Source organism: Taudactylus pleione, unplaced genomic scaffold (genome assembly GCF_031769625.1).
Source record: "Taudactylus pleione unplaced genomic scaffold, aTauple2 ptg000092l, whole genome shotgun sequence".
Classification (NCBI taxonomy): Eukaryota; Metazoa; Chordata; class Amphibia; order Anura; family Myobatrachidae; genus Taudactylus; species Taudactylus pleione.
In genome coordinates this window covers 767,088-784,113 of record NW_028284494.1, presented here as the reverse complement: position 1 = coordinate 784,113, position 17,026 = coordinate 767,088, and the positions used below count along the sequence as shown (strand labels likewise).

At 41.6% G+C, this 17,026-nt stretch overlaps 1 protein-coding gene across 1 annotated transcript in view; it reads left to right on the top strand.

Moving 5' to 3' along the window:
- The window catches only part of ZSWIM6 (zinc finger SWIM-type containing 6), a 97,048-nt gene that overhangs the window by 53,093 nt on the left and 26,929 nt on the right, over positions 1-17,026 (top strand). Inside the window, exons 3-4 of the mRNA XM_088469382.1 lie at positions 8,114-8,262; positions 11,196-11,346. Of these exons, the coding sequence (XP_088325508.1) occupies positions 8,114-8,262; positions 11,196-11,346 (300 nt within the window). The remainder of the gene's footprint in view (positions 1-8,113; positions 8,263-11,195; positions 11,347-17,026) is intronic.

Genomic DNA, 17,026 nt, shown 5'->3' with positions numbered 1-17,026 from the left:
ATTAAAATATCAGTGCCTAAATATTGAGGCTTCATTTTGCTACACACTGATACCAATGTTATGTTTCAGACTATGCCTTTCCTATCTTAATATTTGACATCCATTAAAAAGCCTTAGATGTTACATTTGCTGTCTTGCGTAAATAATTATGCAGTAACAATTCTGGTTCCTCACAAATGTATCTTATACTTGTGACTGTAGACTCTTTCCTGTAACAATGGGGCTTAAGGTGACTATACTTTAAACCTTTCTATAGTGGTCTATAACTTCATGGCCTGCTGGTACTGAAGGGAGGGTGACAGGACAGTTGCAGACCATCAAATGAGAAGCTTGAGGTACCTCAGAGCAGTAACCCATTCCTTATTCACAAAATAGTAAGGAATCCTCTTTGTCTTACCCTTTGTAAATTTGGAAGGTGGGAGTCTAAAGGTGCTTATCCATTAGGTGACCTAAAAGTCTGAACGTCTAGTGTTCAGACCTTCAGGTCGCCCAGGTGCGCTGCCCCCACTGAACGTTATTCAGTGAGGAGCCCCACCTATCTCTGAACATGCCGAACCTGGTCCTTGCCGGCTATCCATTACCCGACTTTGTGAACAATGCGACCAAAACCTCCTGGTAATGGTCGGATTGTTCACAAAGTCGGGTAATGGATAGCCCCTTTATCGTGCAGATGCTCGTTTCATCCACTCCACCAGAGGCCTGCAAAGTGTCGTTCATTCCTGTGACTACTGTTAAGCTGGCCATACACACAGCGATTTTTTTTACCCGATCTGGCCGATTCCGACACATTGAAACGACAGATCGTGTAAAATATGGTCAAATTGAGAGTAAATCGTGAGTCCCCACTCACGATCACGATGCGCGTCCCCGCTGATTGCACCGTCTGATCTGCCGTGCAGTAGGGCAGATCTGACAATCTGGGACGCAATGCACTGGGAAAAAAAAAAGTTAAGATGGATCTTAAGTCAGATTGGATGCTTTTTCATCGTGTGTAGGACTGCCGGGGGGCTGCCGGGGGAGAGTGCAGGGGAATCGCACACATCATGGGATCGTGTGCAGATCGCTATGTGTGTGGGCACCTTAAGAGTTATTCGTATGGCCACTTTTATATCATTTCATAGACTGGTTTCATTGCTTCTCCTAGAGTTAATCGGTGGTAAGGTTTCAATGCATATGATTTTGTTTAAACTGGGCATCGTCCAGTAAATGAATGGTCAAGGGCATTCTCTTATTTAAGGTGTATGTACAAAATACAACATAAAAAAATAATTTTAAGAACTGTACCATCATCATTACTATGTCGAACGATTGACGAAATATTTACCTTCGACCAAAAAAACAGGAGAGGTGCAGAAATCCGCAGTGATTGTACGCACAAAGCCAGCAAGTGAACACACACGTCTGGTGAATGAACAATATATGAATGAATCAAAGGCCTAAAATGATACACTTGTAATGAATGGCTGAGAAGATTAAAGCTTGTTTTAATGCATTAAACCTGAAAATGTTCTTTCATTGATCGATTCTTTCCACATAGATTAGATTGCTCTTTATGGGCAGACTTGTGTATTGGTGAATATGTTGTAGCGATGTATTGCCAGATTGGTCAAACAAGTCACTGTCTAATTTAGGTGGCACGGAAGGTGTTTGTCCATTGACGTAGCAATAACTGACACTTGAATGCTGGTTACCTGTTTATCTCCCTCCAGCTATGTTGTGTGGAGGGTTTGTCTGTGCAGAATTGGTGAATGTATACTGTTCTTTTAATTCATTGGTGGCAATTCTTTTCTGTGCGATGTTGAATAGCCCCAGGAAGAAATTCCCGGAACTATTCAACTGACCATGCTGTTAGCCTTACTAAAGGATTTCTTCTCGCACCCTCCCGAAGGTGCGAGCAGAAATACGACTAAAGTGCCGACCACGAGGCTGTTTTCCGACTCAGCAGGACTCTAACCGCCTCGCGACCTGCTCTTTAGTCGGAGAATACATGTTAGCGCGGCTAACACCCAGCTTTATTCGCGCTAATGGCATTCTCCCATTAAATGGCTTTAGTCAGACTTAACAGTGCGCTGAATTGAATTGCTCTGTGAACTCCTTCCCGGCACTATTAACTGTGCGCTGAATTGAAATGCCCCCATTTTTAATTTTAGAATGACATGTTAGCACTGCACTTTTATTAATAATGGACCCCTGTGGGACAAGTTAAATTTCCCTTTATCAGTCTGCTATAAGTCTAATGATACATCGATATATCTTTATCAGACTTTCCGTGGTGCGACTTGCAGTTGGTTGGCCCAAAACGTCCTATGCCACACTCACAGGGCACTGTTGTAAGTTTAGTCCTTGAGCCCCAGATGTGTGTTTCTGCATTGATTCTTAATCAAGTTGTCGGCTGAATGTAATCTCCTCAAAGTAGTTAAAACAAACATGTTAATGTTTGCTATAAACAAATACTTTTAATCTAAAGTACAACTGTACCAACTACCTGCCCTGGTAGTAATCCTACTTTATTTAACACATTGCAGTCTTTGCTGGTGTGTTCTGACAAGGAAGCATCCTCACCCTCCAATTTATATAACTTCTGTATGGTTGTAGGATCAGCAGCTACTGTCATTGTTCGGTTATTCTGGCTTTTGATTATGATATTGCCCCTAGGCTATATAACTTGTCTAAGGTGATTTGTTTTCATTCAGAGTATTGTAAGGTGGGTACACACTGCACAGATATATCTGCAGATGGTCGTTCATACACACTGACCTGTCCCCCCTCCCCGCGGGCTCTGCTGCATGTGTACGGGCACATTCACAGACATATCGCTGGTACACACTTGCCGACGGGCACCAGATATATTGGCCGATCAATTGATCGTCCAATATATCTGTGTGTAGCCAGCTTAAGTCCTACTTCATCCTCTATCCCAAAGTTTCCCAAACTCCGCCTTTAGGCTGGGTACACATTAGATGTCATCATATATATCGTTTTGAGGCGGATCGGAACGATATATCGGACACGCCTAATGTGTACCTGCGATTGCACCCGCCGGTCGCATGCGACATCGTGATTTCCCATGCTGCACAGCCAATCACACGATATCACATGCGGGGCTGTGTAGTTTTATAAAGCACGGAACGAGTGATCGTTACATCGATTAAATCTTCCTAGTGTGTACCGGCAACCTTGCATGGTCCGGGGCAAAGGGTAATCGCCTGACCATCAGCAAGATTGCTGGTCGTTTAGTGTGTACCCAGCCTTACATTCAAGGTTTTAAGGATATCCATCCATGCTTACGTCCAGAAGGTAAAATCCAATTCACCAAGATACTAATCATTTCACTTGTGCTGAAGCATGGATATCCTTAAAACCTGGACTCTAATGGTGAAGTTTGGGATCCTCTGCTCTACCTGGTTCCTGTATACTGAGCTCTCACAGGGCTCTCCTCCATCTTGTTCTTCCCGTGCGCTGTCTATCTTCTGCAACTCTGACGCTGTCTGCTCGCCCTTACAGTAGGTAGAGGATCACGCCCTTACAGTAGGTAGAGGATCACGCCCTTACAGTAGGTAGAGGATCACGCCCTTACAGTAGGTAGAGGATCACGCCCTTACAGTAGGTAGAGGATCACGCCCTTACAGTAGGTAGAGGATCACGCCCTTACAGTAGGTAGAGGATCACGCCCTTACAGTAGGTAGAGGATCACGCCCTTACAGTAGGTAGAGGATCACGCCCTTACAGTAGGTAGAGGATCACGCCCTTACAGTAGGTAGAGGATCACGCCCTTACAGTAGGTAGAGGATCACGCCCTTACAGTAGGTAGAGGATCACGCCCTTACAGTAGGTAGAGGATCACGCCCTTACAGTAGGTAGAGGATCACGCCCTTACAGTAGGTAGAGGATCACGCCCTTACAGTAGGTAGAGGATCACGCCCTTACAGTAGGTAGAGGATCACGCCCTTACAGTAGGTAGAGGATCACGCCCTTACAGTAGGTAGAGGATCACGCCCTTACAGTAGGTAGAGGGTCATTGTGTTCTGTGACTCCCCAGCTCCTGCTGACTAGTTATTGAGTTGCTCTCTATCCTTTCCACTGGTTATGGTTTTATTGCAATGTTTGTATTCTATACTCGGTTCACACTGTTGCATTGGATTTTCAGGTCTCTTGTGGTGCCTAACAAATGTTGATGTGAATTGTAAGCATTGTGACAACTGTAATTATACATACAGTGGAACATGTTAAAATACAAATAGTGTGACGCCTCATATTGAATAGTGCCCAATATATTACTTATTGTGACATCCCGTAGTCCTTACTTTGCCCATATTTTACCAGAAAACTTTAGAGAATGTGAAAACAAACCATGACCTGACCTATTCTGTCATAACATCATCGTATCATTTTACTGATGTCTGTGAGGGAATGTACCAGCCCTGATGGTCACATTTCAGTGGAAACCACCACCAAGCTGAGTACTGTCTCCATTTGTGTACATACTGACATACAGGTTTGTCCCTTATTTTGCCGTTTCTAATGCATTGCTTTCCAAACTGTCATCGAGGCACAAGTCCATGTTTTAGGGATATCCATGCTGTAGCACAAGTGAACTAATTAGCAGCTCAGTCATTTTGATTTAGCCCTTTGCCCCAGCATGGAAATCCCTGAAATTTTAAATAGTTTGTGAAGCTCTGTTGTAGCGCATGCATTCATAATGTAGATCAGTCTATAACATAGATTATATATCTGCCCAGGCACAGACAATTATACATGAGCATTCATCTGTGCTTCATGCATTCGTCTAAAGGCCCCCATACATCAGCAATCTGAAAACCACAATTGAACAATCTGAAGATTTGTTGCCTGATTTTAGGGTTTCCCAATCATTCAATCTGCTCCCATACACTACAGATCTTTTTCAGTGATTGCAGCAAACACAGATCTGCCAATCTTGAAAGGCCCATCCTTTTACTAGTAACGGTCTGCTGATCATGTCCATACACTAGCAATTTACAGCCCCAATCCATCTGTGAAATCCAACATGTTGGACAACTTAACCATTCCTATCACTTTTTGGTTGCAATCTGCGATCTGTGAAACCCATACATTTATACACAATCGATTGCAGAATTGCCACAATAGATTGCTGATGTATGGGGGCCTTTAAGATGAAACATTTGTGATAAGTCCTGTGTGCAATTCTGAGACTCTGCGTTCAGCTGCTAACCTTGTTACATGGTGAGTACTGATCCAGCCGGTCATGGATTGATATTAGATTTTGTTCAAGCCATAAGGCACAATCTTATATACTGAGTGCTTGTTATGGTATTATGGCCTTATAAACAGTACACATTCACTTTAATGTTCTGTGTAAAAGATTGAAGCTAGGCTTTTGCATAGGGCGATTTCATTTCATCTACTATAATCCTTTGCAGCGATTCAGCTTCCCTGTAATTACACACATGATGAAATTTAGGGTATGGGTTTTCCCCTGTAGACTCTTGCATCTTTTGCCTTGTGTTTTGTTTTTCGGCCTGAGCTGTGCATTACGCTCGCTGATGAATGAGGGGGAGCTAATAAGAGGGAAAGAATGTCCTAATAGTTTGCAGAGAGGAGCTGCTTGTTTGGCTAACAGTCGCTCTTTGTTCGGAGACTACCTGCAGGGCTATGAGCTCAGTGCTCAGGTATGTGATGGGAGCTGTTTAGGTTGTGCTCAGTAGTCACAGGTGTGTTGCAGCAACACCACTAAAACTTGTAGTTTAAATGTTAATCCGCAAAAGCGGAACCTGGCCTATATTGACCAGCTCTGGGCACGCACCAGATGGTGACAATACAGGTATTACAGAGGAGTAATATGAAATTGCAGCATTAGATTTTTGTCAGAAAACTCATGTATGGTAATCGGAGATTCAAAGCCAAGTGAGTCTTTAGAAGTTCAGGGATATTGCGGTATTGCAAGTTCCAAACGCATAAACCACCTCAATACATGGGGGTTTGTGCTAGCTCCTGGAATAAAGGTGCTCACCTCTTTGGTTTCAATGGGTCAGCCATGTTGTCTCATCTGATAGATGCATTTTAGAGGCACGAGTCAACCAAACGCACTTTTCCTTCAGCGATTCAGTGATGTTACTATCAGACTGCTGACTTACCAATGTATGTACAGTGATGAGGTTTATGCAGCCACACTTTACCCCTTTTAAAACTCAGTCAAACAAGCTGACACACTGTTTTCAGAATCTGAGTACATCAGACCATGTTAAGACCAAAATTAATGTTTGTGTCCTCAAATATGTATATTAGATTGCACGAGTCTCTCTCCTAGTTGACTTTACAAAGTTCTCTGTACAATGCTGCAGAATGTCAGTGATGTATAAATTGTCAGTTTGGAAGCATAGACACTAGTACACAAATGTCATTTAATAAAACAAGGCTTTCATTTAATAAGAGAGTGCTTATAGAGCACAGGTTATAATAAACACGAGCAAACAAAATGCAATAAGAACAAAGACCAGAAACCCTTCCTGACGGCAATGAGGTGTTGGTGGAAGATAGCTGTGAGAATGCAGCTTGTATTTGTATACTCATTCATGTTTGTTAACCCCTCTGTGTGTGTGTGTGTGTGTCTGTGTGTGCGTACTTTTTAGATATTATATATAAACACACAAAGTCCACGTGACGAAACGCGTAGGTGTGGCCTAGCGTGACTGTTACCTGACACTAACCCTCCGGTGGAACAAGCTGCATTGCCCAGAGCCTTACCTGTTCTATGTTGCCTACACTTGCTACCGTCGGTACGTTATATATTAGATGATTTTTTTTATATGGTTTTGAATAAATGCTTTGGATAATGCACTATGTGGCGCACCCTTCATTTACTATTTAGATATTAATCGTCCTGTTTCTGGATACGGGGATTGTGCAAAAGAAGGGGAAGACGCCAACCCAATATATGAGGCCGTGCATGCGCACCGGCAGTGGATACGTTGGAAACTGACCGGGACTGTCCTAAAAAAATTACTTATTACGTAACCTGTATCTTGATTTGCGCATAGTGTATGTATTTCTAATATATATGGTGTGTATATGCAGAGAACATGTAAGCTCCCGCATCAATCCATTGGAGCTTGCAGTATATATATTCCCTAACGCGCATGTTGCACACACGGGTAGAACGTACACACCCAGCACAATTGGACCAATGACCACTGTACTGGGCAGGCAAGGAAACCTGCACTGACATGAAAGATTGGCAGCTACATGCAAGGTGTGGGATGGCAAGTAAATGTGTTAATGACACGTTACTTGGCATGACTAGCAATAGCAAAACTGGTTTAGTTACCACACTGGAGTATGCCCTGTATTACGGTTTAATGCTGCTGATTATTATTTATAAAGCACTGACCTATTACCATTTGTCACCTTGCCGGCTAAGTTAGACCTGGCAGTCGTCCTGGGATCATCAGGTTTTTCGGTATCAATAATTTTATTTTTTTTTAATATATATAAAGGACCTTTTGTGGTCCCACAAATATAAGTCAATGCCTGAATAGACAGAAATAGTTAACCGTCTGTTAACTGGCAGCCAACACATTTATGTGTGCTATTGACACTTTATCGCTGCTAACAATGGTAATACAACTATTGGAGTAAATAAGATGCAGGTCATGTTGATATTGGAAGCACATATTGGTTTAGAAGTATATGTAAATGGTAATGGCTGCGTTACCGCCAGCATTTTGGAGAGGGGGTTGCAGTTTGTTTAAACCTCTCAGTATTTGAATAGTGTGACCCAGAGCCCCATGCATTGAGCGCTATACACAGTGGCCCATTTCTTCTGTTTATACTTATTTCAATATTTACCAAATAGAAGATTGCTGCGCACAGATGAGCCAGTTACGGTACACCTGACATAGCATGTTTTCCTGCGCACGTCTGTGGAATACAGGTCAAAACTTAAAGTGAAAAGTGTGTGCTGGATCTATGGCCTCAGCTGTCTCCACTTTTTATTAGAACCACAGGTGGTGATTTTAATTGAGAAACCTGGAAACTGCTATTATTGGAACAGTGCAGATGTCAGCCACCTCCATACATTATCTGTACATTAATACACTACTTCTTATGTCAACAGGTGCTCCAGACCCAACAGCTGGCGCCAGTATAGACGATGAGAACTGCTGGCATTTGGATGAAGAGCAGGTCCAGGAACAGGTCAAGTTGTTCCTCTCCCAAGGTGGTTACCATGGGTCTGGAAAGCAACTCAACTTGCTTTTTGCCAAGGTATGGTTGGAGAATAAGAACATGTGGCAGCTCCCTGACAATGATGTGAATTGTAGGCTGCACATAGGCTTATGCACGGAGATATGTCAGAGCACAGTCCTTTTTAAGACTACTTGCAAATGCTTATTTAGCTTGTCTATGGGTACTGCTGGGGACTCCTTTGTAGTGACCATGGACACACAGTTGCAACAATTCTGTGAATACATTTTATGATGCCATGTTACAAGGAAAACACTGGTAACCAAAATTCAGCCCGAACTGGCTTCCCCCTCCTGTGTTGATGGCAACCGGGACACAATGTGCCGTACAGAGGTCTGACAGTAGAGGCACAGGTGTTATTGGCAACCGGCGCAACTGTACCACACAGAGGTCTGCCAGTAAAGGCACAGGTGTTATTGGCAACCGGCGCAATTGTGCCGTCCAGAGGTCTGACAGACGCACAGGTGGTGTTGGCAACTGGCGCAACTGTGCAGTACAGAGATCTGACAGTAGAGGCACAGGTGTTCTTGGCAACCGGCGCAACTGCACCATACAGAGGTCTGACATTAGATGCACAGGTGGTGTTGGCAACCGGTGCAATTGTGCCGTCCAGAGATCTGACAGTAGAGGCACAGGTGGTGTTGGCAACCGGCGCAACTGTGCCGTCCAGAGATCTGACAGTAGAGGCACAGGTGGTGTTGGCAACCGGCGCAACTGTGCCGTCCAGAGATCTGACAGTAGAGGCACAGGTGTTATTGGCAACCGGCGCAACTGTGCCGTACAGAGGTCTGACAGTAGATGCACAGGGGGATTTCATACTGTAGGTCTTTGGGCCACATTTTACATTTTTGTGGACTGACTACTTTTTGGGTCAAGAAATGATGTGAATGTCACAAATTGTGCTCTTTTAAAGTGGCCTTTATATATGAAAGGTGCAAACTTTTGTAGGTTCGTGCTCTGCCTGAACCAGTGTCTGCATAATCCTGGTAGCCATACAGGCATAGATGAAAATACTTTGCTCAGGCTCTACTCTTTTTGAAATATCCTATTTTATCTCCTATTTTATACTGTAGCAGCTTGGCAGTAAAGTATATGATTGTTATATATTTCTCATGCAATACTTAAAACAAGTGCAAGTCCTCACTTTAATGTAGAAAACTAAATTTACACCCCCATTAACCTAATCATCACTCCACCTATAACTTACTTTACAGTGTAGGTCAATTGTTTTTTTGTTTGCACTTTATTGTGGCACCGATTCTATAGAGCGGAGAAAGTTTCTTCAGGTTCATAATGCCACTTAATTTGTTGTGCCAATGTATTAATGTGCTCACTCATGTGAGTAACTGCAGTTATGTCAGTGCTCCTTAATACCTTTGCAAAGTCGCCCCCTTCAGGTCAAATGTATACACACATCTGTTATACAAGAAAAAGAAACCAGAAGCTATTGATGCTGCCCTTTGCTAAATAGCCGTTATTGACATGTACAGGGTACATAGATAAATGACTTTCTTGTATCATGTTGCTGATTTGATTTCTGTCAATGGAAACCTTACTACAAAACTACAGTTTTAAGATTTTGCGAATGGTGAGAAACACTCTTTGCAAGTTAATGAGACCTTAAATTAAAAAAAAATTCAAAGAATGTTTTAGATTTTTGTTCTTCTCATATGAAATGCATTATTACTACATATACAATGCAAACTCATGTTGCTGCCAGCTGCAATCACTTAACAAATGTGAATTAAGATACAAATTCCATTTTTGTCTACCTCCTTATAGCAGAAGCTGAGAGCATTCACAACTAACGGTGTGTGCCTGGTGCTAACCAAGAACCGGTTCTTCCCTAAAAAACTCAACTATACATGTAAAATATTGTATTGAGTACATCTAAAGGGGCCATCTTTTATAACGTTGTGATCTTTTCTGTGCTTGCATCATTAAACCTTACCCCTTATAGGGATAATTCACTAACTAGTACCAGTAGAAGTTAACCCAAAGAAAATATAGTAGATGGCATGTCAGTCAATTCAGACTGCGATTGGACGTTATATTGCGTAGGTTATTAGTCTTTGTTTATATAGCGCACATATTCTGCAGCGCTTTTACAGAGGATGTTCAGTAATTCACATCAGTCCCTGTCCCAGTCAAGCTTACAAACTACCCTACCGCATGGGTACACGTACACACCAGTGTTAGGTTTTTTTTTTAATCAGGAACCAATTAACCTGCCAGTATGCATGAACACAGGAGAACATACAAACTCAACACAGATGGATTCAATTCCCACAAAGGCCCTAAGGCCTCAGCGCTGTGGGGCAGCAAGCTAACCATTGTGCCACCATGCTGCCCACAGTATGAGATTTTATTGGACTTGGGTTTGATCTGTCAGGGCGGGCACCCATGTCAATGTTAGCCATAGTCATGTGTGGTCGTTATGCTGCAAAAAAATAGGACAGAGATTCCCAGTTTATTTTAATAGTGTGATTCAAAGGAGAGATTTAGAAGTGAAAATAATCCCCATAGTATTTATAATATTCCAAAAATGACTGCAGAGCGTCCATTCTTTTTTTGCCATGTGTAGTAACCTTAGTGCATCACAATGTTCATATAATGCTTATGGAGAACCTATTGTGCCATAATTGCTACGTCTGAGCTCACTGACTGAAATGTAAAGCACAGGTGCATTGCCGAGTGTACATCGGGATCACAAGTTCTCTCCGGTATCTTCAGTTCTGATCATCTCCTGATACATCAACATACAGATGATTGTAGATTTTTGTAGTTCATTGGTGCCGAGTATTTTACGCTTTAGGTTTGGCTTTCTTTGCAATTGATTTCTAATATGCTGGCTGCAGAACACTCTCTATATAAAGGGGTTATGTGATAGATACTCCTGAGTCCGTCTACTCATTTTCTATAATTAACTGTGAAATCCCACTTTCATTTGGCAGGTGCGAGAGATGTTAAAAATGAGGGACTCCAATGGAGCGCGAATGTTGACATTAATAACGGAGCAGTTCATGGCCGATCCTCGCCTTTCAGTATGGAGGCAACAAGGCACTGCGATGACTGACAAGTACAGGCAGCTCTGGGATGAGCTAGGTATGGTTGAGATTTTTAAATATTGATTTGCCTTATCTGTTACAGGCATTGCCGGTTCTCCCCATGACATTGAGCGATTGGCGGGTATTGTTGCTCCTGATGTGTGTATACTGTGTTAGCAGAGTATGGAGCAAATGTATTCATTAGATACTAGTAACAGTTTCTTGGTCAGTGGATCGGTAATGTCACTAGTTTGTTATCAAGTGAAACGCTTTCAGGAATATTGGTTGTGCCTACATTAAACAGGTATATTTACATTCATTTTGATATACAAAGCCTTTTACACTGTATATGCAAACTATAAACAGAGTCTCATTTGTGTCCTTGATAAAGTGCAAGGTGGTCTCTGCCTGCACTTACCTTTCATGTGGCTGAGCCATTCTAAGCGGGTTGGCCACAGATTGCCTTATCTGTGTTTATGTATTTGGCTTTATGTTTAAATTCCTGTTTTGTAGCTTTCAATCCCTTGTATGTGTTTACTATTGTAATGAACACATTTGCAGCCAACTTGGCAGTTGTTAAGGGAATTATTTGGCATACAATACAGGAACTGTGTTCATTAAACCAACCCCCCCTCCCCTCTCTCCAACCGGTTGGGCTGAATCAACCATGGGAATGGCCTGTGATCTAGTCTTTCGGAGGATCAATCAATTACTTTATGCTGCTGTTACCCCTACCAGGGAGGGGACTGGCTTTACCATCCTGTACAGAACAGTATAGCGGATTTGTACAACAGTTTCGTGCACTGCAAAGCATTTGCTGGTCTTTATTTAGAAATTAGAATTTCTGATTTTTTTATTCTCTTAAATATATTGTGCTTTTTGCTGTTTTTGCTAAATGTATTCTGGAACTTGACATGACATTAAATTGCAAACCATAAATTCAGTGTGTTACCTCTAGGAGTACTGGTGCATTGGTACCTGCACAATAATAGTGCCTGTATCCTATGGCAATCAGTTGCCATGTCTGGTGTAATGGTTGCATTACCTTCTCACAGCACAGGCCATGGGTTTGATTCCCACCATGGCCCTAACTGTGCGGAGTTTGTATTTTCTCCCCGTGCTTTTATGGGTTCTCCGAGTGCTCCGGTTTCCTCCAGCACTCCAAAAATATACCGTAGGTTTATTGGCTCCAAACAAAAAATAAATGAATCTCACTGTGTGCGCATGTGTTAGGGAATATAGATTGTAAACTCCAATGGGGCAGGGAATGATGTGAATGGCCAAATAGTCACTGTAAAGCGCTGCAGAATGTGTGCTACATAAATAACTGGTAATAAAGGTTCAAGTACTGTAGAAAAATAAAAGTAAACCTGGGGGGGTTTGTGTATAGCACCCTTTCTTTGATTGCAGACAACTACATCACTCTTGTGGTTGCCATGGCTACGGCACTTTTTTTTTTTTTTTCTTCTGTGGTTCCCTGCGTAACTTATCAGTTTGGGGTTTTTTTTTTTGTCTGCAGTTTTTTGTCTCTCCAAAAAAAATTCAATAAAATACCTTTTATCCCCAGCTATGTATTTGAAGGGTTTACACCGATCAGTGCTTTTTTGCATGTTGTGTGAACAAGCCTTTGAGTTATATCTATTGCAGTCTGTTCAGTAGCGGAGTATTTGGTTAGATTTCAGCTCAGTGGGTGATATATATCAACCCTTTTACAGCAGACTGGTGAAGTTGCCCATAGCAACCAATCAGCTTATACGTATTTTATAAGACAGGGGTAGACAATGTGTGGCATTCCAGCATGCCTTGATAGTTTTAACATAATCAAACAGCAAAACTGGGACAGGACATGCTGGGAGATGTAGTGCCACAGTTGCTGGAGTGTGACACATTGCCTACCCTTGGTATAGAATGTACTTGATAAATGATTGGTTGCTATGGGTAACTTATCCACTTGCTACCTCCCCCCCCAGCGTGTATAAGTGCTGTCTCTGTACTGTGTCAACCTCACTGTTAACTTTGGAACAGTAGCCGGATGTAAAAGCTCCATTGGCCTGTTTTTCATTGTGTACACGGTCTCCTTGTGGGATAGACTTAGGCATGTAATGATAAATGCTTTTCTCTACACTGGTATCCGAAGGGGGTTGAACCTAACACAACCATGAGTGCTGAAAATAAGCGAGTTTGCACTAGAATCTGAGTCCAGTTCTAATGCAGTGCCTAAATACCCCTGTACCTCCCTACTTGTAGGTTAATGGTAGTGTGTTTGGTAGAGGTCAGACTGTGAGCTCCACTGGGACAAGGACTATTGTGAATTGAACGTGTTATATAAAACGCTGTCTTACAGATTCACTATATAAAGTTGGATAATGTTTTACTTAAGAATAAGTTATTGCTTAATTCTAAGCAAACAGAATTTACAGGAAATTCGGATGGTATCTTCAGCTCTTCACATTTTAGTAATTAGTTTACAAATTACTATAATTTACACCCTTGTACATAATGTGTAAATGGGTAAGCTTCTCAAAGGTAAGGAGTTGTGCAAATGTTTGGTGCACTGTTGTACAGTAACATTGCTTTATTTTATAGTTCACTGTGGTCATGGGGAACCAATCTGTCACCAGGTCACATGATGCAGTCACCATGGTGATATAATGATGGAGCCTGTCCAGCCCTGACTTGCTTGGGTATAATAGCTGGCGTCTCTCCACCTCATATTCCTGGAAGTGGGGCAAAGTGATATTAAAGAGACCATCTTTCATCCACTTAAACCACTCTGCTTATGCATCCAATTGTACAAAAATAATAGTTGTAATTGCTTGTGGGTGAACACTGAGGGCACGTATGAGGAACACAATGTTAAATTTTGAGAAGGCGAGCTGGTAAATTATATACTAGTAGCTGTAAAATACCTGCGTTTTATTTGCACTGAGATTGCAAGAAGAGATTTTTCTAAAAGTATAATGTTCCATAATTTTGAAACTTCCAAGACGTTATTATTTTGCTTTTGTTCCTCCTACAGCTTTTCCCAGATTTATAAGATGACTTTGCTGTTGCCAGTTATCATTTCTTCTGCCTTCTGGTACAGAAATAAGCACCTATTAAAGTGGTTACCGATCTATTTACTTTTGGTAGCCGTCTAATTTTCACACTGATACTGTCATTAAATCTCCAGCTCACATTCTCATTCCTCCTCCTTTGCTGGCAGCCAGGGCTATTAATGTTTATTTTACTTACATTGCAGTAATGATACAGCATTCTGCAAAACATTTAACTCTTAGTGCAACAGAGCAGCTTGTACTTTCATTTTTTTTTTTTCCCCTGCTCCCAAATGAGAGTCAATGTTGCATCTAATAAACATTTTTGAAAAACCTATATCGGCTGGGGGATATGAATTGTTTTGTTTTTAAAAAAAAAAAGAAAGTAAATCTTGTTTAGTGTGGCGTTCTTTATCCTTAAGATATATTCTATAAATGCACTGCATCTTGAGCCGTTTAGTGTTCTGAAAAATGTAAAAAACATACAATCCTATTCATTCCACATTTCAGGGGTTTTGTGCCAGTTACACAGAATGTCCACGCTGTTTTGTATCCGCAGTACTTTGGTATAGAGCAGTGGTGTCAAACTTGGGCCCTTCAGCTGCAGTGGAACTATACATCCCAGCATGCAGTGCCACAGTTTTGCTATTAGGACATGCTAAAAGTGTGGCAGGGCATGCTGGGATATGTAGTCCCGCAAAAGCTGAAGGGCCCGAGTTTGACACCACTGGTATAGAGGCATCAGCTTATGGCGGAGATGTCCAGAATTCTAGGCGAGCTTATGGAGGTAATACCACATTTGTGACAGAAAATGGCAGCTGAGAGGGTATTTGTCTTTTCTGGATCTGTGCAGCCTCCTGTCAAACTGCAGAGGACGAATGTGCAAGTTCCTCACTTATCAAGAATAGGCCCAAATTTCCTTTTTGTGTACATGAGAAATAAGTTTCTGTATTTTGCAACCAGTTTTGCCAATTATACCCATAAATCAGTATTTACAATATTTTTTTTTCTGTCTTCTAAATTGTGATTCTTTAAGTTATACACTCTGCAAATCCCTTTTATTCATGTGTATATTGAGCAGTGTAAGACCTGTCCACTAGCTGTCTAAAGGCAGAGGACTCCAGCGTAGTATAAAAAGGTACCGTGAATGCTCAAAATATAATGCTAGCTTTAATCTGTTATTAAAAAAAATTGTCTTGTGCCCTTGTGAGGGTTTGTGCTCAAATCAGATCTCCACCAGATGCCAGACGTTGGAAGGGAATGACTTTTGTCGGCAAATGGGATCTGCAAGTTAATTGGTGTTTTCTGCTAGCTCCTGGCTGTGAAATGAAATTGGAAAGCCCTTTAGCCACACGGAGAACACAGGACCTGAATACAAATGTCACCAGTAGGGCTCAGTAAGACAATGGCTTTCCTCACTCAAATACTGGGCCATTAAGGATCATTTAAATATTGGGATTATATTTAAACTAAAAAGCCCCACGTGCCTTATAGCAGCAATTTTAAATGTCTGCTTAGCCAAAGATAAGTGACAAATTAAATGAAGAAAGCACCCACATTTTTTAACCTGTAATGCAAAACAACCTCCGATTCCTTCTTGCGTGCCGCGCTGGAATCATTTATACTTGTCAACTTTCTAGCAAGCTATAATTGGTGCAGCTAACTGTTATCAAAGTAGGGCTATTCGTTTGACAGTTGAATAAAGCTGGAATAGTTACATTTAATCTTCGAAGTTGAATTTGATAGTAAATAAAGGAACGTCTTTTTGAGGCAGTATCTAGAGCCAGCTACAGATACTGCCCTGCATACTGGTGGAGGATGTGCAATATCCAAACGTGTTTTTGCCAGCTCTTCAGTCTACCTCACCTTCAACCCCCAGTGTATATCATTCTCTTTAGTGGCCTCTTGTTTTTAAATACATCTTTGTTGCAGAAGTCTCTAAATTTTCTTACAAGCAAATCACCGGTTATACCACAAAGGCAGACACATAGTTTTGTGGTGTTTTTTTGTTATTTGGTTTTTTCTTTCCCAACAATGGCTCCCCATGTATTTTGTATGCATTTATGGTGCCTGATCTATAACGTAATATTTCACATGAAGGAGACCCAAGGTCAGCAAGTGAGAGATCTGCTTCTGTGTGGTCATCGGGACCACAGCTGTATTTGGCCCTCTAGGATCACTTCCTTCTGCCCGAATACATGGCGTCAATTATAAGTAGCCGAATATCAGACGGGTAGTCAGTTACTTCGCTTTATGGAAGACTGAAGTCGTGTATGTAGCATCTGCTATTAAGTGTAGTTACAGGTCTCGTTATTTAATGTAAAATTAGTATGTTTGATCAGTCACCTTTAATTGTGGTAGTTTGATTCCAGCTGTATGTACGCATCCCATATGGAGACATTGCAGAATTTTGCTGCACGTTGAAGATTCACTTTAAAATCCTGATGAAAGGTGATGGTGATTGACAGACCAGATGATTGATTCTGTGCTGTACAATATATACAAGCTAGGTCTCCTGCAGTTGTGCGTCTATAAATTTGAGTTATGTTTGCACGGTTTACTCTTGCAGCATATTAGATTGCATCAGCTCTCGTTGCAAGAGAACACTTCACGTTAAATATTGCTAGTATCTGAGAGCATTTTCGGTTTGGTTCATACCCGAATGTAGACGAAAAATATGGATGAATAAAAACCACACAGAGG